The following is a 26,158-nucleotide window of genomic DNA, read 5'->3' as shown; positions in this document are numbered from 1 at the left end:
GTGGTAGCTAGTAAATACACTGCGTTTGAACACACTCACATCCAACGTTGCGAATCTTCATGCTCTTGTGCCATGTCCTGATAGAAATGCTTGTGATGTGCCCACCAAAATCGCTTGCAACTGTACTGAAGCCGGGGTCCTCCGGTTTGTTGCTTTGTCAATAATCGAAATGATTAACGGTCCTGATAGCTTCACGTTGCTTTCCATGAAGCGCTATCCCAAGAGCAGGTCGACTGCGATTGCTTTCGAAAACGCAGGGCTTCGCTCCATATCTCTGAGCCATCTCGACACTGGGGTTCGACAGAGCAAGAGGTGTTCGAGCACCGAACTGGCCGTAGTACATTCTGGTCCATGTCCTGTTGCCAAATCCTCTCTTATGCAACGACTCGGATCCACAACGAGCGTGAGAACCAGAGCCTTCAACACTGAATCTCCAGTCACCATGACAGTGCCGTTTGTGACGCAGAATGAACACACCTAAAGCAGTCTAGCTCTTCCTGCCCTCCCAGCGCCGTGCTCTCACTCACAGCCCAGCAGCTTCCGCGCCCACAAACAACCAAGAAACTCACAATACCACACCATACGATCACACAATGCCGCCCACCGAGCGTAGCAGCAACACCCCTCCGCCGCCCGCCACCAGCACCAGCACGAGCACCGGCACCAGCAGCACCAGCACCAGCAGCACCACCACCGCCCCCCACCCCCAAGCCTCTGCCTCCTGCCCCCCAGTCCCCGCCGAAGTCCACCTCACCCGGCAACAAGCCCACACCGCCTCCCTGGTGCGCAACAGCCACCTCACCACCACCCTCGACACCTTCCACCTGCGCCTGCTGCATCTCGAGCAGGGCCAGCTGCAGCTGCTGCCCGCACATCTGCAGCAGCCCGGCGACAAGCCGCGGCTGGAGTACCTCGCACGCCGCATCGGGCAGCTGGAGGCGGACCAGGTGCGGGAGAAGGCGCACCTGGAGAAACTGGGGATGATTGCCGGGTTGCTGGAGGAGTGAGTACATACCGTGGCGGAGTGGGATACTTGGGATACTTGAATGAGTGCTAACAAGGGCAGGCGCGAGAAGCGGAGGGAGAGGGGCGAGGAGGAGGGAGACCAGGCGAGGCCGGTGTTTGAGTGGAGGAGGGGGGAGCTGGGGGTTAGGTGGGAGTAGACAAGGGAAGGAGACGGAGGACACGGGTGAGAAGAGACGGGCGAGAGGAGACGGGCGAGAGGAGACGGGCGAGAGGAGATGGGTGAGAGATGACGGGGCAGTTGCGCGGGAACGCATGGTGTGTGGACGTTACGATACCCTTTGCTGCGTTTTGTATAGTACTGTATCATATTGATGCGCTCCATGGTCAAGGTTCCTGCGGTCTATGCTGCGTCGACATCATGTGAGGTGCTCCGGGTTGACAGAACTTGAGATCCAATACGAGACTATGATAGCGCGGTGCTACTTACTCCTTCTCCAAGAAATCTGCAGCGCCGTCGAGGATCTTCGCTGCAATTCCAATCCACTTCCTGACCTTCGTATCGTCCTCCTCGTCCACACCCTCCACGATCCCAGGGAACGTCGCGCCAGCATACCCGGTCCACTTGCCTGGTGCGAACACTATGTGCTTGAACCAAGGTCTGTCATCCAAACCTTCAGAATGAAGGAACTGCCTCTCCAAGAGCTTGTACTTTGTGTTTGTGTTGCGTATGGCAAGCAGCAACCTGACTTTCAGCCACGGTTTCCACCACGGAATATCGAGGTGATAGTAATCGTCAAGGAGCTGGGCAGCGACGCCATCGTGGACAGTCGCTGCGAACTGGAAGTGGCTGGCCGCGTGATTGAGGGGAGCGAACACGTCTTCGTCGACTTCGAACTTGGCATCGTGGGCTTTCTGCTTGACAGAGTCAATGTACTTGTTCAATCCTGTTGCGTAGTCTGCAGCGCTGAGTTGCAGCACAGGCGTCTCGACTAGCTTCGCTGCGACAAGCGCCCAGATACGTGCGATGGTAACGTGATATTGAAATCCCGGGTCACCAAATCGGTTCATCCAGTCAAAAGAGTCGTAGTTGCTATGGTAGTGGTACACAGCATCTTTGGGTCCTGCGCCAAAGCCCGTGTCGATGGATGGAATGCCTGCGAAGTCTTGGAAGGCGGTGAAGTCAGAGCCAGAGCCCATGGTAGCGATGTGCTTATCCCAGGTGTCAAAGATGGACTGGCCAGGGACGGTCTGGTTGGGGGATCTGACTAGGGGAAGCACTTCCTGAACGACCTTGCTCAGCAGCGGAGCAGCAGAGAGCTTGTATTCGGACCCGCGTGCACCAACGTCGACGTTAAGGTAGGCGACGGCGGAGGCAGAGAGCCAAGGAAGGTACTCCTCGACCCATTCGGTGCTGCCAATCAGGCCATATTCCTCACCATCCCAGCTAGCGAAGACAATGGTTCGTAGTGGCTTCCAGCCAGCTTGGAGGGCAATACCAAAGCTGCGGATGACTTCGTTGAAAGCCGCTGAGCCGCTGTTGGGATCCCCTGCGCCGCCTGCGATCCAAGCGTCGCGGTGGTTGCCAAGCACGATGACCTCGTCGGGAATGGTGCCGTTGATGACGCCAATGACGTTCCAAAGAGGTGTTGTGACGTACTCTTGTTCGTTGACAAGGTTCAATGTAAGTCCTTCAGGAGATGGCCCAATGTTGTATTCAACGCCCTTGTAATCAAGACCTCCTCCGTGCCAGGATTTGCTGAAGGATGCCGCCTTGGGTCCATGTCCGTTTAGAGCTTTGAGTAGAGGAAGAGCGTCCTCATACGAAATCGGCAGGGAGGGGATGGAGGGGATGGCATGATCCACGGGCAGCCGTGGCACGTTTGGCTTCGAGGGGTAGCCTGGAGTTGTAGGGTCACCAGGGGCGAAGCCTTGAGATGTTAGCAGAAGCTATGAAAGGTGCCAATGTACTCACTCAAGAACTGGACACTGCCTCGCTGGACGCTGCTGGGCTCTCTTGCAGGGCCGTCGGGGTATGTTTCGTAGCCGTTCTTCTCGGTGACCTCGCCGTCATCACCAGGGTCACCGTACATGACTACGCCGATCATGCCGAACTCCTGCGCACGCTTGACCTTCAGACCACGAAAGATGCCGCCGTACTTAGCCAGCGCGATCTTCCCCTTCAGTTTAATATTGGCAGCTTTCAGATCTTCGAAGTCTTGGTACGTGCCGTAGTTGACAAATACGTAGCCAGCCGTGACGTTGCCCGAGGCGCTGTAGCCATGGAAGGTCGGTATTCTGTCCGCAGACTGGCTTGCCTTGTCTTCCTTCAGAACATTCTCCTCCAATCGAGCCTCAAATTCGACCTTGTCTTCGTTGAGCAGTGCCAGGCGGTGGCCCTTGGGGTAGTTGATGTAGACGTCGTAGTCGACAATAGTGCTCTCGATTCCAAACTCCTGCCAGCGCTCCTTCGTCCATAACGCCTGCGTCAGGTTCTTGCCAGCCAGGTGTGGGCCGCTCGTGTAGTATTCGCTCCACTCGCGGACCTTCTCCGCGTCAGGGGTCTCGAGTAGGATTGTCTGCAGGTCATCGTAGTCCAGGCTTGAGCGACGCGACCACGCTTCGGCAATCTTTTGCGAGTGCGCACGATCGAACGCGGCCGGTAGATCGGTGTCGGGGTTCTGGCCGAAGCTGAAGAGGATGATAGCAACCAAGCCTCCGGCCAAGACCAGCGTGGAGAGGACTGAGGTGCACCAGAAGCGCAGGCGGTGGTGAGGGTAGCGGTCGCGCACGTACGGCCGCACCTCGACGGTTTGGATCAGCGGCGTGTGCTCATTGGCCATGGCGCCGGTAGGCTTCTCATTGCCTGTGTCAAGGCCCATCTACGAATAACAAGGGACTGCAGCACCGTCTCCAAGCAAAGTAGGGAGAGACAAGCTGGGCGTACTTGACAGCTTATATCCGGCAAGCTGGTGGAGCGACAGCTGTGTTTAGCGGCAATGGCGTCACAATGCTTCTCCACACCTTATCGCGGCCCCGCGTCAAGCTTCAACCGCCGTTCATCCCATCCACATCGACACCACAACTGTACAACCAGCACACGCAGATTTAACATAACTTAGCCATTTGTATTGGACTGTAGTGTATCCAAAGTACTGTCCGTGTCTGCCGGTCAAGGTGGAGCAGCAGGAAGGCTGCAGCCTTCGGCACGGGTAGCGGAGCCCCCCGTCTCAGGAACGGCAGCCACGATGGGTCTCCCAAGTTCTGCAGGTACTCTATGGCTTCTGTCACTCATTTCTCTGCTTCTCATTCGCTTGATTGCATCCCCTGCACCCCTCATACGCACTGCGCTTCTACGCTCTACGCTGCGCCCCTGTAACCACTTCTGCATCATCTTTTTCTCCTTTTATCGTGCACGCCGGCCTGTATGAGGTGGACTTCAAACACTTCCTCGCTCTGTCCAACTGTCTTTCCTTATAGATGGGCCAAAAACACACGTTCCTTGTGGTCATGATCGCGCGCTCGCATCCTCGCCAGAGAACTGTGGCTGTGGCAGAGTGCGCTCGGACCACCCCTGACCCCATCAGTACCTGTGCCACGAAACGAACGCATTTTGGACACCGCTCCTACAGATGGTCAACCATGTCGCGGCATGCTTTTGTTTGCTCGAATTTGTCGTTTCAACGTCGTTGCTTGTATCTCCAGCATGAGTTTCGGCGCAAAGAAGTATCGGTTTGCGCTGGTGCAGGGCGGCAGACGCGAGCTCCCGATCTTATCGCCCCGGTTCCTTGTGTTTGCTATGTCTTGTGTCACGGTGTCTGGCCTGAAACTCGCTTTCGGACCCGCACTTAGCCTGTTCGTTGGTCTTTCTAAGACCTTGGCCAAAGCTCAGATATCCAAGCCAGTGTGAGGAATAGCATACGTACAGCCCCAGCTGCATCTGCACATGACCACATTACGAACAGCTACGTCTCATTCACGATGCAAGTATATTTTTCTTCTATTTCCACTACTCTGGATCACTGCTGGGATCATCACCAAGTGCTCGATGTCGAGACCGATAGTCGGTCCGTCCGATGCGCGCATTCGCAAGGCCGCAAGTGCTCTCATAAGGTCAATCAGCGTGACATCAATGTTTTCAATGGCATCATGAGCGTCATATTATCACAGGCCATGGACTCAGCCGCGCTTCAACCTGACCATCGCAACTTAGCCCTTCACGGACTTCATTTACAAGTCAACCACCGACAGAAGCAAGTGGAAGAAACGATGGACAAACGGACGGGCGACATTGACAACGCCGCTCAGATGACAAAGCAGCAGGTATTGGTGCGGTATCGCCAGTAGAAATCAAGCAGCACTATAGCATTATCAGTCACTGTCCAGTCGTTCCACTCAGCACAGTCACGCGGTACAGCAACATCGCTGTCTACGTATCCATCAACCCAAATTTCTGTGCAGTCACACTTAGAAGGTTCTCAGAGATGTCGCGCTGTTGTACGTTGCCTCCGACCCTCGGGGGCCCCACCCGCCCTCCTTGGCAGGCCAACCCGTCCCCTTCCCCGCGTGCACACCACAGACTCTTCTTCCGCACACCACTCGACTCCCTCGAGCAAGACATTCATCGCTTCTTCTCCACACAGTAAGTCAGTTATAGCTCCCATAGCTTCGCAGTCATCCGCGCGAAGCACACCCACACGCCCCACTCCCCTCATCGGATCCTCTGCAAAGTAAGTCACCAACAGCCGCCGCAATCTCTATACGGAGAAGCCTTCGCATTACCTCGCCTTCTAACGTCCTTATCAGAGTTTTCGCGGCGAATCTTCCCACAGCCTCCGCACAAGGCACGTATTCGCGTTAAGCCACCATCCTAACGCCTTCGTCAGATTCTTCGCAGAGTAAGTTACCAACGACTCCCACAGTATTTATGCGAATAATACCTTCGCGTTACTCTGCTGTTCTAACACCTGTGTCAGATTCTTCGTCGAGTGGGTCATCGGCAACAACCATGGCTGGACCTCAGCGCAACCGCACCCTGAGTAAGTCAATGAACTCCTCCACGCGAAGCAAACCTTTGCGCCAATTCACCGTACTAACATTTCCGTCAGATTCCCGGGCACCGTCAAGGCCACCACCTGGGCGCCAGTACCCGTCAGATATCTACAAGAACGTGGAGATTCCTCCAATCGTGCCACTATCACCACGTTTGAAGGTAAAGAATCAAGAAGAACGATGTGCAGACCCTTGTCGCGCGTGTCCACCTGACTGGAGCGATTCCGAGTCCACTTGGAGCACCTCCTCGGTCAACGGCGACATACTTACCGATGAGCTCCCAGCAAGCCAAGTCGAGCCAGACCAGCGATTCCCTTCCGCACGCTCCACTGATGGATACGATTCTGACCACACATACGTCTCTGGCCTCAGCGACTGCTCCGCCGTAACCGACAGGCGCGCGGAGTTTCCACCACACGGACAGCAAGAAGACGACCATTCCTCCGTCCAGGACGACGCTGCCCACGACACCGCCGCCCCGCCTGCCCCGGTCGAGCACGTCCACCGTCCCTTGGACTGGTCCGTCTCCACCGACAGCTTCATCAGCACCGACAGCACCATCAGCACCGATAGCATGAGGCGCCGCCGCCTGAGGTCCATTCAGCTCATGCTGTGCGAGAAAGAATGCGGTACGAGCTGCCAGAATAAGTGTCTCAACCACTGGGTTTACCAGGCTTTCCGCATGTCGTACCGCTTTGCGTGGGAAGGCGACTTCTTGCGCCGCAGCAGGGCGAGGAGACCCTCCGGCCCGGGCTAAGTGTGAGCACAAGACGGTGCGGCACGCGTTGGAGACTGTGGTCGACACATTCAGGGTACAGACGATACTGGCAATGAGCCTAAGTGGTTCCACGGCAGCGTTCTGATTTTCTACGAGGACGGGCAGGGAGGGTGTATAACAGCGTAATAACTCCTTGCTCACCTGATCAATGCATACTACTCTCCTCTCAGCTATTCACACTCACACTGCCATACACTGAAGTAGCATAGTCCGAATGCGACGCCGCAGGCCCACGACGAGGACTTGGAAGATCCGCTTCTCTTGTCCTTCCAGCTCGCTCCCTGATATCTCGCCCAGCGCGCTCTTCTCCATCAGTGCCAAGTACTCGGTCCAGTTCGCCGGTCCCAACGCACATCTCACACCCTCTAGCTCAGGTGTCAGGCTATACTCCACGCGCAGCCGAGGGCACTGAGGCTGCGTGGTGAGCTGGGTCTCGTCTTGCACCAGTGGCACAGTCGCTTGCAGCACGCTTTGGACATCACTGACATCCCCTCCAGGAAGCGCAGACGGCACCACGTTCACCGCCCCTTCTCCCTCGCAACCCTCACGCGACTCCTGCACTTTCGTATCACCGCCCTCACACTCCTTCTCTTCCTCCCCTCCTCGCTCCACACCAGCAGGTACAAGCTTCCTCGGCCTCCTCAACCCCGGCGTACACCCACCCTTCGGCGTTCCCTGAGGCACCAGCAACGCAAGCGTGCAGCCTGGCGTGACGGACTGGCGAATGGCGGACTTGGTCCTAGGTTTCGGCTTAGATACCTTGGAGCCTTGGACTGTGGCGAGCGGAATGAAAGTCGCTTTTCGGGGCGCTTTGCGAGCGACAGTATTGGGAGGGAGGCGGCTTTGGGTTTGATAGGTTGGGTGAATGGGAGAGCGGGGTGGGTGTAGATATGTCCGATGATGAGTGGCGGAAGGGGGAGTGGCGGACAGTGGTGCTCCAGTTGGCTGACTTGTGTTGTTCGTCTGGTTTGAGAAGGTGGGCACGCCGATGTGAGGCTGCCGGTGCTTGGTTTGTCGAAGTTGTGCAGCTGTTGTAGGCGATGTTGGATGGGAGGTCATGTGTTGGGAAGCATGCCGGTTGGTGGTGATAGAAGAGTCTCTAGGGGCGCCGCTCGAACCCGTTGTCGATGTGCCATCCAAGGCTTGCTTTGAGGCTCCTCGTGCAGAGTGGTTGTAATTGCAGAGTACAGACTGATTGGTTCCGATACCTGGTGGAGGCAGTGACGTGAAGAAGTTTGCATTCTGGAGCGATGGCATTGTAGGCGATGGTGAGTGAGACATGATGTGCATGTAAGGCTGCACTGCAACTCGGTTGCAAAACTACACAATATAATTGACCGGTCGTAGCTGATTGCTGTTGAAGTTCTGGTCAAGGTTGATGGCGAAGATGAGTGTGCGAGGTGAGATTGTGGGGTGGATGAAGTGTCAGGCAGGAACCCCTCGTTCAATGAAGGCTCCTTCCTTCCTCACTAAGTTTGTACAGAACTAGTGAAGTGCACCTTCCACAACAAATATTCACTTTTGACTGAGGAAGTCACATCTACCAATTGCGCGGCTTGCACTTTCACGTCATTTGGGCACCCGTACATTGTGGGAGCTGCACAACTCGCTATTGCAACACCCAAGATCTGCATCATTAGAACGACAATACACCATCTAGCTCTTCTTGATCAGTTCTGTGCGCTTGGTACAGGTGCATAGCTCGCTGTCGTTCCAGCTTTGTCATGCCCAGGTCCATGAGGCTGCAAACTCTTCGTCCATCCTTCCGCACTCAGTGTGAACTCTGTCACTCCAGCGCCTTTCAGCCACTTCTTCGTAGGTTCAGTGCAGTCTGCAACTGCAACTTCTGTTGAGCTATCATTTCCATCGTTGGTGTGGTCCCTTGGTCGGCCCTGTATATCCCGTGCAGCAAGGAGCCTACCGGCCGAGGTGTGCTCTAAGAGGTTGCGCATCTTGGATGGTTTTGCGTGACCGAAGATCGTGAAGTACGCCGTTACGAGCGTGGAGGCTATCGTCAAGAATAGAGCGAGGAATGCAGGAATGCCATACACGTATTTGTACTTGATGCGGCGAGAGTAACTGGTGACCTGAGGGATCTTTGGGCCAGATGAAGGTTTATCGTCACGCTTTCGCTTTGTATTATCGCTACCCTCCAATCCCCGAGTTCCCATTACAAGATTGGCTGCAATGTCGGTCCAGATCAGGTTCAAAATTCTGGCTGATGTTGAAGGCGTACGAAAAGCTTCCTGCCAGAGCCGGTACATGGCGAGGTTAGCCTTTCCAGAGTAGTCAATCTGGTTGCTGGATGAAAAAGGGTTAATGTCGTACGTCGCAGATAACACTTCGGCTGCGAAGTCTGCGCCGGGAAGATTCTCGTGCGACGTAAGGTCTGCGTATCCAGCATGGCCTGGTAGGTACAAAGATTCCTTGCGTAAAGTGGAGAGGTTGAGCTTCTTAGCAGCCTCCGGAGTTACGATTCCCCAGAGCGGGTTTCCATGCTTCAACTCTATGTCACTGTTTTCCACTCCCCACAGGGGTTTGGACTCTTCGTCAGCGTATTCTTTCGCGTCGATCGCAAGAATGGTGATTCCCGAAAGATCGTCGGTATCGTTGAAGCGGAAAGATACAGTTTTGATGGAAGCTTTGACAACTGACATGCACGAATACATCGGCAGAGTCCAAGCTGAGCCTGGGTTGAATAGTAGGGACGCGCTGCCATCTTTTCGTCGAGGTGTCCCGTAGAGCAGACCACATTTACCAGCCATGTTCGTGATGTTCGCCAGATCGCCGCCACCAGAGCCCGCACAAGTCAATGCTAATATGTTGTTAGCATGGATTGGTTGTAAAATAATCCCGGTTCCACTCACTGGCCAGTCCAAAGTCTAGACAGCTATCATTCTGGTATGTACAAGAGCGTTTAATCCGGAAGGGGTTCGGATAAAGGGGAGGAAACGATTGGAAGTTGTACTCGTCTGAACTGTTACCGCTAGAACTCTTATTTGAGCGGCCTTGATCAGCATCATCGAGATACCCTCCGAACGCTGTGGCAACCTGGAAAGAGCTAGCCTGAATGGTCAACAAATCATTGGCTTGTTTCCCGTCCGGAAAGGAGAGCGGAAAGGTCTTGTTCATAGTTGAGTGTAGGTAAGAGAAGGCCTTCACGTCCGTGTCATTAGTGCGGACATTAGTAACATTCATGAAGGCCATAGAGAGAGCGTTGTTAATCCATGCAGCTTTATAGGCTCGTAGCTCTAGTTCTGGAGCCTGCTGTGTGTCTGCACGATCCCAAGCAGGATATTCAGGTATGAGGTTGACGAACCCACCTCGATCAGTGAGTTGCAATTTGAACACCTCGTTAATACCGGCTGCTGCCTTCTCGTTTGTCGTGGCGGGGATTTGAAATTCAAGTGTCAGGTTTGTATCGACGCATACAGTCTCCGGCTCTGTGAACAGCAAATCCTCAGACCAGCTGCTGCCGTACGTTCGAGGTGATGGAGCAGAATGCTTGCGAAAGCCGATGCCTCCATTCTTCATGTCAACGATAAGTCCTTCGACTGCCAGGTAGGAATCACTCAAGATCTGGGTAGACAATGGTTGATACGTGCCTCGGGTATATGGGTTCGTCCCGTTGTCGATCGTAGGTCCCATTCCATCCAAGTCTAACTCGCTTTGTATGTAGGATCGATATTGAATATCAAAGGAGCTGGAGACGGAAGGTTCATGATCGACCAGGCCGCTCTGGAAAGCGTTGACCACATCTGCTGGGATTCTCGAATCGTAATAGTCGTAGAACAGAAAGTCGCCACTTGTGTTCTGGCTATATGTGATGTTGTTCAGGGAGTTAGGACATGCGATTGGGTAGGTGAAGCCGCAGATCCTACTCCAAGTCCCGGAAATAGCGGTGCGCGGAGGTGTGCCAAAGCCGTAAGTTGATTTGTCTTCCAGGTAATGGAATGCTGGCAAAGAAGACTCCGTCTCACCTACGATCCCTTCATATAGTCCCAAGGGGGTGACGATCGCTGCCACTGCTATCAGGACTAGCATGAAGATGCGGAAAGCCGACATGAACAGCGCTGATCGACTCGCCACAAGCGTTGCAGCAGAGTCGGTCCTGAGTATTATCGGCCACAGTGACGAGTGGATGAAACGGCCGATCACAGACCTTTGATGATCAGTGAATGAACACATTCGTTCTGTCGGGGGGTTTACCATGAGACTGCAGTCTGTGTCACTGCTGAAGACCGTCGTTGAAGCAATCCCAGTAAAATTACCGGAAGAGCCAAGGGGACGAGGATTTGTGCTTCAAAAGTTCAGCAACAAGGCCCGAAAAGTGAAGCGGAATCTCGATACCTATGAATACAGCAGCAGCGATCATACCAGATACCTGCCCGACTGTGAGATCCTGAAGTCCCACCATCATGAATGTGCAGAGGCAGCCTCAGCGTGTCTGTAATGAGAAACTCGAGAGTGACAATATCACAGAGCGGTGCTTGCGCAAGGCTCCACTGTTTCCTTATTATCAACTGTACACAGTAGAGACCTGCGTAGGGGTAAGCGAGAGCGGCGGAGCTTGTTACCAAAAAAGGTCTTGGCAATGTATACTGACTGGCGAGCAATTTGAGAGGCTGCAGCCACGCCATATGATTCCGCCTAACACGAGAATGCGAACCCGCGCCATCCAACACAAACTCTACACTTGTCGGCCGCCAGTGCCTCGCTTTAGTCCGCGACTACTGATCTAGTCATGGCAAAACTGAGCTGCGGTTGCCAACACGTACTACACCATATTTCCATGCTCGTGAAGCTGCGACAGTTGCTGTTAGGTAGCCAAGCATAGGGTGATGGTGTTTTGGGGGCCAAGAGCAAGCCGTGTCTTATCTTGTTCAACCGGTGAAAAAAAACGGGCGTGTCACTTGTGATTGGTCGCACCGCATTGGGGCGATGCAGTATGAATAACGGACGTCGTGTGACAGTCAGAAAGGGCCAAAACCACTGCGGAGCACGATTCAAGAATAAGTGGTAAGAGGAGAATGATTTGAAGTGATTCTGCATTTTGAACATTGGGTATATGGCTGTAGCTAGCTTGCAGAAGGTGGTAAAAGAATAAAACATGATGCGGATAGCACGCAAAATTGCAAGACAAAGCAATTCGTAAAACGCATATGCGAACGCAAAATTCGTGGCAACTCCGGTCGTAAAATCATTTCGGTCTAATGTCGTGGTTCATCGCATGCTGAAAATACCGTTGCGGTAGTAACTCGTCTCGGCGGATCGCCCTTTCAGCGACGCCCACTTTGATGAGATGGCTCGGATGCCCTTGCGATGGCGCTGAGGATCGTCGTTAATCTCAGCAGCCGGAGGCAGGTCCGGTAGTGCTGTGATCTCTTCAACGCTAAAGATAGAAGCGTCCCTGCCACTGGGAGGAGGGTGGAGCAACAGCGGTGGGAGTGCAGCAGGCTTTCGGAACTCTACGATCTGTTCGATAATGTTGTCGATATCCTCGCAGTCGGTCATGGTAAGTCCAGATGTCCGGGGCGCTCCTTCAGAGAAGATGCTAGGAGATAAGGACTCCGCGTCTTCAGATGATGGACGACCTGCCTCAGGTGAGAGGGAAAAAGGTTCTTCAACCTCGATGTCGCTGACGTCGGAGTCGTTGGCCGCTGATTCCGGAGAGAGAGCGGGGACGTTCTCAATATCAATCTCAACAGGTGTTTGTGGCCGTACTCCATCTGTGGGAAGACCGCCAAAGTGGAAGTCGAAGTCTTCAAAGCGGCTAGGAGTGGTGATGAACTCCTTCACATTAAAAGGAGTATCGCAGTTCTCCGCGAAGTTTTGACAGGCCTGCCACCAACTCTGGCGTTCTAGACCAGGTTCAATGAGCGAGCTAGGGCGTCGCGGTGGCGGGGGAGGGGGCCTTGAAGGAGCTTTAGGCTCGTCTAATGGGGATGACAAAGCTTCAGAAGCAGATAGATCTACCATAGTTGGGGCGTCTTGTTCCAGAAACGATAGTCGTGACTGTATGTCGAGCATGAGGGTGCGATGTGTAGCGAGCTCGGTTTGCAGGGTCTGGAGCATCTCGAACATCTGTTGGTTGGACTGCCTGAGCTCTGCTTTTGTTGTTGTTGCGTAAGAAGCCCGTTTTGTGGTTGTAGTGATGTCCGCGAATCTGTTCAATGTGGTGTTGCTGATTGGTAAATATACGACGTCTTCCTTGGTGGCCACATCCTTGACGACTACGGTCCTTGCGACCAGCTTCTTTACTGCGTTATCCTTCAAAGCTGCAGCGACCTCGTTCGCCTTTGCTTGAACAGCAGGCTTAGGCTGAACGACCGGCTCCTTCAGATTTGCTTTGTCCATTGTGGTACCAGATAGATGCTTCCAAGCCGGATGGCCATGTATGGGGAGTATGGTTCCGGGATATGATGGTAACGGGGCAGTTGTTGAGGAAGACATCATGAAAAAATCAGAGGATACAAGACCGGCTTGTTGATGGAACTGTTGAACTGATGGTACAGGTGTCACAATTCACGAAACGAGGGGACCTACCTTCCTTATCATGCGCCGCGATGTTTCAAGCACTTCTATGTTCCCTACAGACGCAACACTCTAGCAGCATTAGTTTCGCTCCTGGTGTGTGAAAGAGACTGGGTTGGTTTGACATCCGGAGAGTACGGGCGCAGGGGGATGGCAGGCTTGCGAGGGGCTGTGTTGGACTCTAAGCGAACGACACGCAATTTGTGGCCAAGGATGACCGCGACTGTAACGGCGTGGAGATCGGTGCATAAAACTGTGTCAAGACGCCGTATGTCGTCGCTGGTTTCGGGTGTCGACTGGCGTTTCGTCGCACCAAAGAGGCGGGGCGGTCAGGGAAGGGATGTGCTGGCGGCGCTAAGCCCTATCGTTAGGGCTCCCAATCGAGCCTGGTTTGTTTCAGGGTTGGCTTGCTTTACAGGTCCTCAAGCTTCAGGGCATGAATTTATCCAATTTCATCAAATTTGCGTAACTCGTGATAATAGATGCAATCCCTGCAGTGACCACAGCTTCTACCCAGGAGCTCAATTCCAGGCGCGCGTTGAGTTGATCCCACCGATAGCCTTCACGCGTCCACCAATTTCAAGCGGGCTCTTTTCCCAAATGATCCAGTCCCCACCAGCCGGATGCACGGTGTTGTCCAAGCCGAGGAATTTGTAGAAATTTGCTCCAACGAGGTCAAGCGCCTCGCTGAAGGACAGTCGCCCCTCACTATTCGCGAACGCGATACCCGCCAGCAAGCCGAGATCTCTCGTTTCCCAAGTCTCCTCGACGCTGATTCCGAGCTGAACACCGGCGTCGAGCAACACATTCGTTGATACATTAGTGAGTGGTGGGCCCGTAAGGCCACGACGTTGGTCCCAGCTCTGGGCGTGAGGAAGTAGCGGCGAAAGAACAACAGCGATGTTCGATGCGGCAAGCTCATCGGCGACAAGGTGAGCTTCTGCGCCACCGATGATCACAATTCGGAGCTTCTGTGAGCTGACAGATTCGACATGACTCTTTAGCCGAATAATGGACGCAATAGTATCTGCGCTGTGTGCGCTAAGAACGAGTGTAGACTTTCCGTCGACAACTCGCTGCAGCCAGGCCTTCTCGGTGTTGTTCGATTTGAAGTCTTCATCCCGAGCACCGCTAACAGCCTCAAGGAGCTGCGTTCTAAGTGCATTGATGACGCTCGAGATGCTGGGTGTCTTGCCACCCTTTGCGCCCAGTGTCAACGGGTAATGCAGTGCTGATTCCGGGTACACGATAGCACCATCCTCCAACGCATTCTTCGCACCAGTACTGAAACCGACACTCACGCCCTTCGAGTCGATCCCTCCATTGCCAGGCGCTGTGAAAGCTCTGAGGACGCCGTGCTCGAATGCTCGCGCAAGCTGCTTCCCGCCAAATGAGAGACCGTCCAGGGCGAAAGTGATGCCCTCCTCAGGAAAGGGCCCATCATGAGTGTCGCTTTCAGCATCGATTTCGGCAAGGCCAAGTGACGAGCCAAACGCGACTAAAGGTGGCGTCAAGTAGCCTTCTTTGAGATGCACAGTACGAACACCTGTGGAAGCCAACCCTGCGATCTCGGACGTACAAGCACCGACACAAGTAAGCTTGCCATCAGACACAATCGCTACGATGGCGTCTTCGCTGGCCGCCGTCTTGTCCGACAAGAAGCTATCGTGAACACGCGATATACCCTTGTAGACCACAGTGCCCTTGAAGGCTTTGTCGGCCGTGAGTTCTGTGGCAAGGTCTTCGTCCGGCTTTATTGCTGGAGCAGTGGGCTTCTTCAGCTCAATTGGATCGTGGAATTGTTTTGCGCCATCGATCCAGACTTGAACGGGTGTAGCGCCAGCACTCAATGGATCCGAGTCCCAAACAACGATGTCTGCATCAAACCCGGGCTTGATCTTTCCAACTCGGTGTCCAAGACCGAGTAGCTCAGCGGGTGCTGAAGTAACCCCCGCTAGAGCCGCATGGTATGGCAAACCGTACCCGTATGCTTTCGCTGCCTCGAGAACCACGTGCTGTGAGTTGATGACCGGGTTGTCTGATACATAAGTTGGTGTGATGTTGTGAGCATAGAGGATCGCACCAGCGCGCTCAGATGCAGTGTATGCTTCAACTTTGTAGTACATATTGTCAGCAAAGAGCGCAGCCGCTGGTGTTCCACCGAAAGTTCGACGCAAGACTTCTGGTACCAGGTATGTCTGATGCGCATGATGAAATGCGTACACGCGGAATTTGAACTCGTTGGTGTGTCGAACGAGCGCTTCCAGATCTGGAATAGTGTAGCAATGTGTGTTCACTCGGACCTGACCCCTCAACACGGCACCAAGGGTCTCCCACTGCAAATCTTGGCGAAGATAAGTCTCCATCCTATCAGCACCAACGGCGTCTGCTCTTGCACACCAATCGTCCTGCTCTTGCACATAGTTTCGTGCCTGCTCAAGCGCGTGACGGAACTCCCATGCCTCCCCGAGCCTGCTGAACGGGCCACGCTCGCCAACTCTGCCGTAGACGCGCTTCGGGTTTTCGCCACAGGCCATCTTTAGATATCGCCAAGTTCTGTCTGGGTCTGCGAAGAGATCCTGCTGGCTGATCTCGGTCCGACCGTTCTTTGGCCCAACCGCAAATTTGAGTACGAAAGCTTCGCCACCAATGTTATTACCGCTGCCTGGCAAGAAGAGGGAGGTTGTAACTCCTCCAGACTTGATGTACTCGAACTCAGGTTGCAGGGGATCGATCCCGTCGAGCGAGCGCACATAGGGTGTGATATCAGAAGATAGCTCATTGTCGTCACTCTGGAGGTTTCCAAGGCTCTCTAGTCCTGCGTGGCTATGCATGTCCACGATACCAGCGGTCAGCTGGCGGCCTCTGGCGTCGAAGATCTCGGTGTTGCTAGGAAGGTCTCCATGCCTGATGTTCGGTTGAACACTGATAATCAGCCCTTTGTCGGTGAACACATCCGACACGACCCAGCCCCAGCCCTTTCCAGCTCTTGCATCATCTTCAGAGGTGCCCGCAGCTGGCTCTCCAGTCCAAATCGTAGCATTACGGATCAGAACAGGATTGGTTGATTCGATCCAGCGCTTGTTATGTTCGCGATGAGTGCTTTGTTCGACAGGCTGTCGTCTCAGGCTTGAGCAAACATTTAGGTCAGCTTCCAACTTTGCAACGGACAATGTGCTGGCACTACGCTCTGTGTTGTTGGCTATCCTGAGCGTCGTGTAGGCAAGGTATGTCAAAGCTGCGGCGCCGAGGAGGCGAAACGTCCTACGCTTCTGCCTACGATGCAGCCATGTACGTGGCGCAGATGCTGTGGTAGCATCGTCGTACGTAGGTAGACCTTCCGCAATGACTTTATCCATAATCACCCACGCGTGGGAGACCACTGGACTGCTTGGTATGTGTTCAGAACTTTGTAGCGAACAATGTACCGCAGGCTCGAGTGTTGATGCTAGGTGTAGGAAGCAGATGCTGTTGCTCCGATACGGTACATCCAGCCCCCTCAATTTGCGGGTGTCACGCAACGCGTTGATGAAATGACGACACAGTGGGTCGAATATCGCATCCGCTATCTCGAACGCCTTCCAAATCGGGCTTCGATCAGATTGATAGACCAAGGTAAGTAGGATCCGGCTTGTTGGTGATGACTTCGGGATGCACCGCGAAGGACGCGCAGAGTGTCCGAGATTGGATTAGTGCCCAACTAGCCTCATTCGGCCGACGCAACCTGGTGTTGATTACGGACGAACAGTTGAGCAGTGTCGTAGCTGCCTTTCATTGTGTTGTGATTCATTCGGCGACTTTGAAACACTTTTTGCTCACTTTGCAGGACAAACTGTAACCAAGGTTCATACACCACCCCTTTTCGTTAGGGTCACCCATCAGGAGCCATATTGCTCATCGCATTGCGAACAGTCCCAGCAATTGTTGCTGCTATGACCTCAGCTCCGAGACTGTTGCAAGTGAGCAAAAACAAGATGACAAAACATTGGGCCTCCACAATGATCAAGGCAGACTAGCGCGATTCTGTCTCACATTTAGACGCACACACGTCGTATCTAAGACAGAGGACTACGACCTCTTCACATTTCAGACACTCCTGACAGAGAGCTGGGGTCTGTGGATGACGAACTGCCTTGCCCTTGTTCGTGGGGATTAGGGCCGATATCGAACAAACTGTATGATTCACTGAAGTCGACTAATTCGCGGAGTGCCATACGCAACATGCTCGTCAAGGTGTTTGCAATGTCTGAAATGATGAGGTTGTGCTTCAACTGCGCCCATGCGCGGTAGTTCTTAAACAGCACACTAAGCACAGTCCTTTTCTGTAGGTATTTCGTGATATGACCAGCTATATTTATATTATACCGGCCTCAAGGCGCCTGAGTTTTGTAAATTTGAGGGTACCTCTTATCTCTATCTGTCATCTCCATTCCCATACCTGTACAGCCCAGCTACAGCATGTCATCACCAGAGAGCCTCGGAGCCCATCTCGGATATCAAGACAACGGCCGGTGCTTCGATCGAAGATGCAAGCATACTATCAACGACGCGGAACGAGAAAAAATAGAAGCCCAGCTTCAGAGGATCTGGCGAAATCTGCCAGATCGGGTCACCGACGCCTCAGTGAAGAAATTGGCGAGGATCGTATTGTGTCGATCGCATCGGACAAATGCAGAGCGTGTGGAGATCACGGCCATGCGGCTGCTAAAGCTGCTCCGAACTTTCGACTGCTCCACTCGTGAAGACACGGATGCCGCCGACAACTCAGACGTCGAAGATGAAGTAAATTGCGTAACAAACCTGATATTGGACACATACTGACTTGAGAGAAGACAGAACTGCCAAATGTCGGGGGAAAATTCTCCTCGTGCACATTTGGCAAGGGTACTTTCGAGAATTGCACCTTCCATAACTGCGTCTTCGGCAAGAATGACTTCCGATAACATGGTAGTTCTATAACAGGGCTATCGTTCGAATGGTGCACCGAATAGTGAGCAGCAACTTGGTGGTGGCCCTGACAGGATGTGCGTCGTTGTAAGACTATCGTGTTGGTGTATGTCATATCGATGGCTTGCTGGTCGGTAGATCCTTCTTTGAAGTTTAAACAGGAGTGACAAGGCCTCGCTTCACTCTCCAGTCTTCACAGCAGTGAGACATGTCTGTATGGTTGAGCTTTCGTCTGTAGAACCAAGAAGACGTTGCAATAGGATCCATGAGTTCATTCATTGTTGTCTCGTCCTCCGAACTTCTTCTCCCATTCTTTCGTTCGCTCTCGTGCTGGTGCCGAGAACTGCGTGCTGAGTCCACCTCTGCTCTTGACTTGCATCTTCTTGTCCGCCTCTTCCAGCTGCTTTAGTTGATCTTCTGCGCTCTGTATCTTTCGCTCAAGCTCGACTTCAAACATATCTCTTCCTCTCCTCCGACCTTTGAGACCGTTGTCGTCAATGTCATAGTACAAAGCCCATCGTAACCCTTCTCTTCCCCATGGAGTAGAATTGTCTTCGTCAGCTCCGTCCCACTCGTCAATCGCGACGAAGCCTTCCCAACCCTGGAAGAGCATTACGGTTTCATCTTGTGACCAGTCCCATACCCCGACAATTTGATCAATCGACCCACTTCGATTACTGTACTTGAGCTCATATGTCTCCTTGTCGCAGTAGACCCAGTTCAGCATCGGCGGATCGTCGCTGATAGTACTGACCAGTCCTCTCTCAGGAGGGCATCTATTTTCATCCGGATACTGTATGTAGAAGCCGGCAAAGGCATGCATCGGTGGATCCATCTTTTTGCTGTCGTCTGGTGGTAGGGGCTTTCCTTCATCGTCGCGTGGCACGACCCACGCTTTGTCATGGCGCAGTATAACAGTTCCATAATCAACTTCGTCCTTTGCGATCGGATCCTTTGAATCGCAGTTGACGAGTAGGTTGAACTTGATCATACGCGTCTCGTTGGCGGCCTCCTCGTTCTGCTTCTTCTGGAACTCGACGCCCTCTGCGACGCCTGTTACGACCGGGATGGCGATTACACATCCGCCAAGAAACAATCCCAAAGGTAGCGCCATTATCGAGGTGAGTTATGGTATGGAGCATATGTGCACTTCGTGCTCAAAGAGATGGGGTTCAAAGTTGGTACTGGTACGCGGGGCGCGGATTACGTCATAGTCTCATCCTCCGCTATTTGATGTGGAATTCTGGATAGTTGGTAGGATTCTTCAACCATCACGCTTAACAATCTGACACATGATCTCAGTACATAAGTTAGTTCTAGTAGACCTCTGTCTGAACGAAGTGACCGGTCTTGCCGGTGGCACGAACATCTTCAAGTTTGGCCAACAGCATGTCATTCGCTCACAAGCACGCCACATCTACTCCACACTATAATATGTAGACCGTGATATCGGACTTGATTTCGCTGAGACAGGTAGCAACGAGTGGTGGCTGAGATGAAATGGGTGACAGGTGTTCACGGCCCGCCGTCCGCCAGCCTCGGCCCCACTCGTTAGCGCGGCTGACTAACCGTCTTATCAAAACTTCTTCGATTGGCGCCGCCACTTCTGTTCTCCATATAGAAAGTTGCACCCAAGCAATTTGACATCAAACTTCCTATTTTATGAATTTGGCGTTGATATAGCTTTGGGGAGATCGAATCTTTGCTCCCAAGAACCCCTGCGCACACTTAATGCGCTGATGGTCCCGTAGCTCCGAAACATACCACACACCATCCTTCTGGCTCTGCTGAAATTTTCACGCTGCCTACTCCAAGGGCGTGTAATTGCACCAACTATATCACGACACGATGTATGCATAAGCGCCGTCGAACAACTGAGATCGTTGTCTGAGCAAGTGAACTGCGAACATGGCACGTCGCAAGGAGGCACCTATGGTGCGCCGCCGGACGAAAGAGATCGATGCACTGATTGCGCAAATGAACGCCGTCAGCATCGAGGAGCAGCCACAGCAGCAAGACAGCGAGAACGAAGGGGAAGTGCGCAAGCCTTTTCGCTTCTTCGACCTGCCGTACGAGCTCCGCCTCCGCGTGTACGAGCTGCTGCTCATATCGCCGAAAACGATGGATCTCGATCCTGCAAACCACCGCACCGTCGCGCCAACCCTTCGAATATTCTACGTGTGCCGCCGCATGCACGATGAAGCCGCGCACGTCTTCTACGGCCGCAACACCTTCCGCCTGTTCCCGATACATGGTCGCTACATCAATGCGAAGTACCCGTTATTCGCGCGTGTGCCGCGCAAGTATCGGGCGCTCATAACAAGGCTGGAGCTGCGGCTAGGCCCAGGCTTCACACGCCCTCCGAAGGGATGGGTGGTGGACAGCCGGCTTGGTCTCTCTGCGGTGACGAAAGCATACAGGCTGAAGATTTTCGTGGAGATTGATCCAGCGTCCAGCGAGATCTTTGATGGTTTCAGGACCGGCGAGAAATCCTTCTACACCGAATACTGCGTGGGGCTGCTGAGGGCACTACTTGCGCAGATTCCAGCGGTAGGCGAGGTCGAGCTGGACGCATACCCCAGTGTGAGTAAGGATAGCCCCTTATTGAAGGGCTTGCTGGAAGAGGCGAAGCTCCACCAGAAGAAGATCACATGGGGACCAGAGAGGGGGTGGGACACAATTGTGGAGAAGGATTTAGTTGGCATCCTAGAGAAGATGGGGTTGGGAGGGATCTGGTCATAGCAGCTACGAGACAAATGATTTACGACACCTCTGTTTCATTATACGCTCATGGTCGTGGTCGAAGGTTCGGATGTCCGTTTGGCTGCTCGCTCCCAGACCCAAGGCACACCCAAAGCTTGGCATTCACGTCCGGGCAGCCTGTAGATCTGGCACGTTTGTTCGAAGAGGCTTTCGAATGCCCTGAACACCAACTACTTTCGCCTACTTTCGCCTACTGCTATCAAGGACCGGCTTGCGACGCGAGGGGCGCCCCAATCAGTTGCACCTGTATACTAGGTCTGGCGCCATGATCGAACGTCAATCCTGGCTCGTCAGCTGGAGATACACCGCCCACCTCTAAGACACCTTAAATTCCACGACTGACAGTACAGATTATACCCAACATCGACTTTTGAAGTGAAATCGGCCATGTACGTTGAACCTATAATGCTCAGTACTACATTTTCTCTTTTTGGGTGAACATCACACTTCTTAAAGAGAGCGAACAATGGCCACAACCATTCACTACGTCTGGTCCTATCACGCTTCATCGTACTATGTACAAACGAGTACGGCAGGCGACGCTGAACATAAGCTGCACGATTCTGTTGGCGGCAGATCCGTGAGTATCTTGAAATGTGCGATTGGTTGACCATGTCACACGTGTCCCAGAGTAAGAGGATGATGACGACGAGGCTCGGCAACAAGCGCTTGCACGGATCTGGATTCTCATGTCAACTGTCCCAGGATTCGTCGAGGACCTCAGGAGGTGCAACACGCCATCTGCCGGGCTGCCGGGCTTATGGCACCATGATATATAGCCTCTGAAGATAAGCAGACCATGTAAAATATTGAATCACCTCTGATCGTGTGCCAGGAGTAGTTTTCACTAGTTTGATCAACCTCAAGTCGTATTCTTGCAACACAATCCGTGATTGGGCGGTATTCGTAGGCGAATTGTAGTCTCTCCAGTGTCCTACATCAATTTGAACAAGTATAGACATAGCTCGGACATTTCTGAGATTACACTATTCACACAAAGCTTTGAGATGAGGCTGTATAACGAACAGTGCTAAACGTCACAACACCTTTCCACCGAGTTTGTCAAAGTGGCTTCAACCCGCAATCATTGCTTGTTTTACAAAATCATCAGCCTCTCTTGATTGCTTACTTTTTTGGGGTGTGGGATAAGAGATGGCCCATATATTGAACCGACTCTGTCTGTCTGCCTGTGCCTACATTCCGCCACAATCGGGTACGAGAAATCAGAAAGACCATGTTCACGTACTGATGTCTGCTTTGACACTCTGATGTTACTGTACAAAAGGATCTGGAGGGATCCTGCCGGTACGATACTTGTTATCAATGGTGATGGCAACATGCAGCAATGCATCAGACTGGAGGCGTGCCCGCTATCCAGATGGAGCAATCCACGATCTGATCATTGCGTAACACATCTATCGCTAAATTTTGGTCGGCTACAATTTTATACACCTTGCCGCAAAGCTGATCTAAAGGGAACAGACGTGGCTTGACTCTCAGTTGAAAGATACAAACCTACTAGTGGCAATACTGCGCTTTTGCAAAGCTGGAGGACTGCTCGCTCCATCGTTCAGATCGCAATTTCATACACCGCTCGATTGATAGAACCTTCCGCTTCGATATCGCATTGCCGTCATGATTGGCATCCGTCATACAGTTTTACAGTGATACACGCCTTTTCCTCGATATTCCGGCTCAAGAACATTCATCCCAGTTCACTTGTCAAGGGTATGGCACAGTGAAAGGCGCAAACACGCAGGTTTGAACAACGCTGGACATTCACTTTTGAATTCGCTCTGACATATCCAGATTCGATTGCACTCATACTTGATCCTGCATCGATAACAGTTCACTGTCACGCAACGAGATCCGCCAACTAGCGCGTCTATTTTCCCACGCGTTCGCCCGCAGTGACGCACTTTGTTTGCTCAGCGTAATAAATCCCGCGCGTAAGCCTTGTTTACCTCCGCAGAAAGGGCTGTGCTATAGCTCTCCGTTCCAAAAAACCTCTCCTTCACCTCGCGCGACCAATCAGCTTACAGCAAAATCGATGACAGTGGTGCCTGTATGCTCAGTATGAGGTCGCGAGGGCTGAAAGATGGAGCGACTTAGTCCGAAAGCGTCAAAGCAAGGCTGTTGCTGAGCGCTTCCGTTGCGACAATTCACCGCTCATGGGACGCTAGGCCCGTTCAGCGGGTTTTCGAGTTTCCCTCCCCGATATACAAGGCTTATATCATTGCTACAGTCAACAACCTACCAACTTTAACTACCGACCGCGAATGCTGATATATCAATTGCACTCACCCTCCTTCATCAATTCAGCTGTGACTGCTCCTCACTATGCGCTCACCCACGCCCTTCACAGGGAACTTTTTCACACCCCAACTGCTTCCCTTTCAACTCGAAGAGATTCCCGCCATCGACCCTGCTGGTGGGTCATCGTTCGATCCAAATAGCCCTTACACCGACATCCAGGGCCCATACGGTGGTCAGTGGACTAACGCTTTCGAGGACGACAGTCACTTGTTTGAACCAACACCGTCTCGCTCTGGTATGTTCTCCAAATCAGCACTAGCACTTACCATAACATGTAGGAGCTACGACTGATCCACTATTGGCAGAGAACCCTGGTTTCGGTACAACTCAAACGCCGAATAACAGCTGTCACTTCGACGATAATGCACAAGACTTCCGTCAGACTGAGAAAATAAGCTTTATGAGCCCGAATGCAACTTCCGACAACGAGTACAGCTTTCAAAGACATGGTAGGCGTATTCTGTTTCTAGGATATAATCATTTCGCTGACCATCTACAGTTGCTCAGCAACAAGCACCTATAGCTACCATTAACCCTGCTGTTTTGAATCGATCGTGCGGACGTAACGTGACTGAAGTTCATTTGCAGCTTTTCCGGGATTTGATCAATGAGGATGTATACGCTCCCACAGGTGCAGAAGGCGATGAATCAATTGAGCTTGGAGGTTCTCAACAGACGTCGGAATATCTAGGTTAGCTCTATGGCTTCCGTTGGGGTATATATACTGACATTAGCTTCTAGGCCCTCACAACGTCGGTAACGGCTATGGATCCTCTGAGCTTTTGGCTCAGCCCGATGTACCTGGCGGAGTATCCGGTAGGCAAGAGATCGAAGGCAGCGTTGTTCATGCAGCGTCAGTCAAGAGACAAACACACCACGGGATGCCGAATGTTGGGCAAACCAAAGTCAAGTCGGTCATGAAGTTCACTCGCAGGACTAAGTCAAGGTACCCGGAAATCATGAAAGTAATGAAGAGGCTGCAAGACGCCTCCGAAGTGCTCAACGAACGGAACGATATCGAGCCAGCCATATACCCGAATCCTCCCGCTGCGAGCGGATTACATTTCAGTAGCGCTCAGGCAGCGTCAGTGGTCAATAAGATCGTCTATTGGGAGCCGCCAGCGAACGATACTACAATTCCCACCACACAGTCTGAGAGGGAGGCATGGGTTGTGAAACTCCTGACCAGCATTCGAAACAACCAAGGCTGCCTGAAGACAAATGAGAAACAGGATAGCCAGTCCTTTCTCAGACGCTGGGCGCCTGGTGCCACATTCTACACGGCCACGACATTGGAAGCTGTGGCTTGGCAGGTGCTCGTACGTTATCGATGATCATACCTGCTACCTATCTGCAAAACACTGACCTCCATAGCAACTGTCTATCGATGTCCACCAGCAAGGTTGGGAAGATCCTGTCCCTGAGCCATAACTCCGTGAAGATATATACTACAGTATGTTCTTCACCTTCGAGGAGCGTATGACACTCATTGACAAGGTCTTATCCGTAAGCCACCACAATTTCGCAACTAGTCTATTGCTAACCCAATCAGGTGTCCAAGTCCACATGCGAAGATCTCATCAAGGGCAACCGCCTTGTTGAAATCGTCGGATGTCCACATGTCGTCTTCGAGCGGATTCACGGCAACAACAAGTCCAACAAAGACAAGTCTGGAAAGCTTAGCGAGCACATGACACATAAGAAGAGGATTTCGAGGAGTAAGGATGCTTCAGAGAGTGATCCATTGAACAAAGATGCACTCAAGGATAGTGTGTCAAAGAAAGGTATTCTGAAGCGCAAGCGCGTTGAAACATCGGACAACGACAGCGATGCCAGGTCTTCCCCACCAACCAAAAAGATTCGAGATCTAAACGCTACTACGCGCACAGTCGTTCCCACTCGCTCGTCCGCACGCCAGAAGGCCAGAAAGATATCTACTGCATGATGAGACTTTCTCCATTGCAGTTCAATTGCCTGGGTCTCTACTTGCGAGGCACTTTTGCTGCAGGGTGGCCAACACAACGTAGATTGCTGTCAGATCAAGACAAAGTCCATATGGCTCCGAAGATAGTCAGGTCTTTTCTATCTGGCTAATGCCTCTATTCTGGCCGACCAAGACCAACTTCATGTTATTTGTACTTCGTTTGACCTTCTCTTCTCATACGGTTTGGTCCCCTCCTTCATAGTCATCATTTTAAGCCAGTCACTCTCTCCGCTGCATGAGTCAACGCCAGCTTGTTTCTTACTGCATATATAGCGCTACATACCTGTATACCCCATGAGACACAGTATCTCGTCAAATTAGAGCAGCATTTCGTCACGACACCGTTGTGGTGTTAGCCGGCGACACTTCTGTTATCAAAGCTGCTTCGTCTCTGTTCAAGACCGATATAGATGCCCCAAACGAAGACAATTAAAGGCGTGTATAGCGCAGAGTCGACAACGCTAGTCACTCATGCCCCTACCAAGACTGCCCCAGACGCGAGTCAGTCTATTTCAAAGGAAAATTCCGAAGCTGCTCGACGCAAACATGCCATCGAAGAGAATGAGGACAATAGCGATGTCTCGACCCCACCAATGACAAGACCCAGGGAGCTGAAGCACACAACCCACACAAAAGTTCCCGTGAAGGGCAAACTTAATGCTACTGCAACCATGTCGGGCCTACCAACTGTAGCCACTCGTGTTTCAGCACTTCAGAAGGCTCACAAAGGGCCTGGCACCTCCAGTATCTGATGTTACTATTGTCATCAGCTCCACTCCGCCTACCTATAACCTCGAAACCTCATAAAGACATGCATATGG

The 26,158-nt window shown here is 52.6% G+C and overlaps 9 protein-coding genes across 9 annotated transcripts; 3 read left to right on the top strand and 6 right to left on the bottom strand.

The window, feature by feature from the left end:
• Positions 1 to 1,291: 1,291 nt before the first annotated feature.
• Positions 1,292 to 3,938, bottom strand: C7974DRAFT_330320 (uncharacterized protein). The gene is made up of 2 exons (XM_046139079.1): positions 2,939 to 3,938; positions 1,292 to 2,894 (listed from the first exon to the last, which is right to left on the bottom strand). Exons 1-2 carry the CDS (start codon positions 3,843 to 3,845, stop codon positions 1,450 to 1,452), a joined length of 2,352 nt encoding a protein of 783 aa, XP_046000236.1. The 5' UTR covers positions 3,846 to 3,938; the 3' UTR covers positions 1,292 to 1,449.
• A 2,024-nt stretch (positions 3,939 to 5,962) lies between these two features.
• Positions 5,963 to 6,912, top strand: C7974DRAFT_127528 (uncharacterized protein). The gene is made up of 2 exons (XM_046135295.1): positions 5,963 to 6,002; positions 6,072 to 6,912. Exons 1-2 carry the CDS (start codon positions 5,972 to 5,974, stop codon positions 6,770 to 6,772), a joined length of 732 nt encoding a protein of 243 aa, XP_046000235.1. The 5' UTR covers positions 5,963 to 5,971; the 3' UTR covers positions 6,773 to 6,912.
• Positions 6,913 to 6,973: 61 nt separating this feature from the next.
• C7974DRAFT_410190 (uncharacterized protein) lies at positions 6,974 to 8,074 on the bottom strand (the record flags this gene model as incomplete). Its single annotated transcript, XM_046143446.1, has 1 exon — positions 6,974 to 8,074. One exon carries the CDS (start codon positions 8,072 to 8,074, stop codon positions 6,974 to 6,976), a length of 1,101 nt encoding a protein of 366 aa, XP_046000234.1.
• Positions 8,075 to 8,423: 349 nt separating this feature from the next.
• C7974DRAFT_127518 (uncharacterized protein) lies at positions 8,424 to 11,329 on the bottom strand. The gene is made up of 4 exons (XM_046135294.1): positions 11,144 to 11,329; positions 11,003 to 11,093; positions 9,661 to 10,955; positions 8,424 to 9,608 (listed from the first exon to the last, which is right to left on the bottom strand). The coding sequence occupies exons 1-4, from the start codon at positions 11,211 to 11,213 to the stop codon at positions 8,464 to 8,466; spliced, it is 2,601 nt and encodes an 866-aa protein (XP_046000233.1). The 5' UTR covers positions 11,214 to 11,329; the 3' UTR covers positions 8,424 to 8,463.
• Positions 11,330 to 11,827: 498 nt separating this feature from the next.
• Positions 11,828 to 13,702, bottom strand: C7974DRAFT_388031 (uncharacterized protein). The gene has a single exon (XM_046141239.1). It carries the CDS (start codon positions 13,247 to 13,249, stop codon positions 12,017 to 12,019), a length of 1,233 nt encoding a protein of 410 aa, XP_046000232.1. The 5' UTR covers positions 13,250 to 13,702; the 3' UTR covers positions 11,828 to 12,016.
• Positions 13,703 to 13,756: 54 nt separating this feature from the next.
• On the bottom strand, positions 13,757 to 16,956 carry C7974DRAFT_388030 (amidohydrolase). The gene has a single exon (XM_046141238.1). It carries the CDS (start codon positions 16,684 to 16,686, stop codon positions 13,849 to 13,851), a length of 2,838 nt encoding a protein of 945 aa, XP_046000231.1. The 5' UTR covers positions 16,687 to 16,956; the 3' UTR covers positions 13,757 to 13,848.
• Positions 16,957 to 18,307: 1,351 nt separating this feature from the next.
• On the bottom strand, positions 18,308 to 19,722 carry C7974DRAFT_127512 (uncharacterized protein). Its single transcript, XM_046135293.1, has one exon. It carries the CDS (start codon positions 19,386 to 19,388, stop codon positions 18,546 to 18,548), a length of 843 nt encoding a protein of 280 aa, XP_046000230.1. The 5' UTR covers positions 19,389 to 19,722; the 3' UTR covers positions 18,308 to 18,545.
• A 167-nt stretch (positions 19,723 to 19,889) lies between these two features.
• C7974DRAFT_127503 (uncharacterized protein) lies at positions 19,890 to 21,172 on the top strand. The gene has a single exon (XM_046135292.1). The coding sequence runs from the start codon at positions 20,183 to 20,185 to the stop codon at positions 21,014 to 21,016; it is 834 nt and encodes a 277-aa protein (XP_046000229.1). The 5' UTR covers positions 19,890 to 20,182; the 3' UTR covers positions 21,017 to 21,172.
• A 2,205-nt stretch (positions 21,173 to 23,377) lies between these two features.
• On the top strand, positions 23,378 to 25,298 carry C7974DRAFT_373467 (uncharacterized protein; the record flags this gene model as incomplete). The annotated part of the gene is made up of 5 exons (XM_046140103.1): positions 23,378 to 23,588; positions 23,632 to 23,802; positions 23,853 to 24,044; positions 24,095 to 24,672; positions 24,906 to 25,298. 5 exons carry the CDS (start codon positions 23,378 to 23,380, stop codon positions 25,296 to 25,298), a joined length of 1,545 nt encoding a protein of 514 aa, XP_046000228.1.
• Between the last annotated feature and the right edge of the window lie 860 nt (positions 25,299 to 26,158).

The sequence above is a fragment of the Boeremia exigua genome (assembly GCF_020726555.1).
Source record: "Boeremia exigua strain MPI-SDFR-AT-0100 chromosome Unknown C7974scaffold_3, whole genome shotgun sequence".
Lineage (NCBI taxonomy): Eukaryota > Fungi > Ascomycota > Dothideomycetes > Pleosporales > Didymellaceae > Boeremia > Boeremia exigua.
Note: the sequence above shows the minus strand (reverse complement) of the source record. Positions and strands in the feature narration are given on the sequence as shown.

Excerpts from the sequence above, each read along its gene's own strand:
- C7974DRAFT_330320 (XM_046139079.1), bottom strand. The coding sequence starts at position 3,845 with ATGGGCCTTGACACAGGCAATGAGAAGCCTACCGGCGCCATGGCCAAT. Across the intron at positions 2,895-2,938 it reads AGGCAGTGTCCAGTTCTTGA|GCTTCGCCCCTGGTGACCCT; the intron begins GTGAGTACATTG and ends TAACATCTCAAG.
- C7974DRAFT_127528 (XM_046135295.1), top strand. The coding sequence starts at position 5,972 with ATGGCTGGACCTCAGCGCAACCGCACCCTGA. Across the intron at positions 6,003-6,071 it reads TCAGCGCAACCGCACCCTGA|ATTCCCGGGCACCGTCAAGG; the intron begins GTAAGTCAATGA and ends CATTTCCGTCAG.
- C7974DRAFT_127518 (XM_046135294.1), bottom strand. The coding sequence starts at position 11,213 with ATGATGGTGGGACTTCAGGATCTCACAGTCGGGCAGGTATCTGGTATG. Across the intron at positions 11,094-11,143 it reads CGCTGCTGCTGTATTCATAG|CACAAATCCTCGTCCCCTTG; the intron begins GTATCGAGATTC and ends GAACTTTTGAAG. Across the intron at positions 9,609-9,660 it reads TCTAGACTTTGGACTGGCCA|CATTGACTTGTGCGGGCTCT; the intron begins GTGAGTGGAACC and ends ACAACATATTAG.
- C7974DRAFT_388031 (XM_046141239.1), bottom strand. The coding sequence starts at position 13,249 with ATGATGTCTTCCTCAACAACTGCCCCGTTACCATCATATCCCGGAACC.
- C7974DRAFT_388030 (XM_046141238.1), bottom strand. The coding sequence starts at position 16,686 with ATGGATAAAGTCATTGCGGAAGGTCTACCTACGTACGACGATGCTACC.
- C7974DRAFT_127512 (XM_046135293.1), bottom strand. The coding sequence starts at position 19,388 with ATGGCGCTACCTTTGGGATTGTTTCTTGGCGGATGTGTAATCGCCATC.
- C7974DRAFT_127503 (XM_046135292.1), top strand. The coding sequence starts at position 20,183 with ATGGCACGTCGCAAGGAGGCACCTATGGTGCGCCGCCGGACGAAAGAG.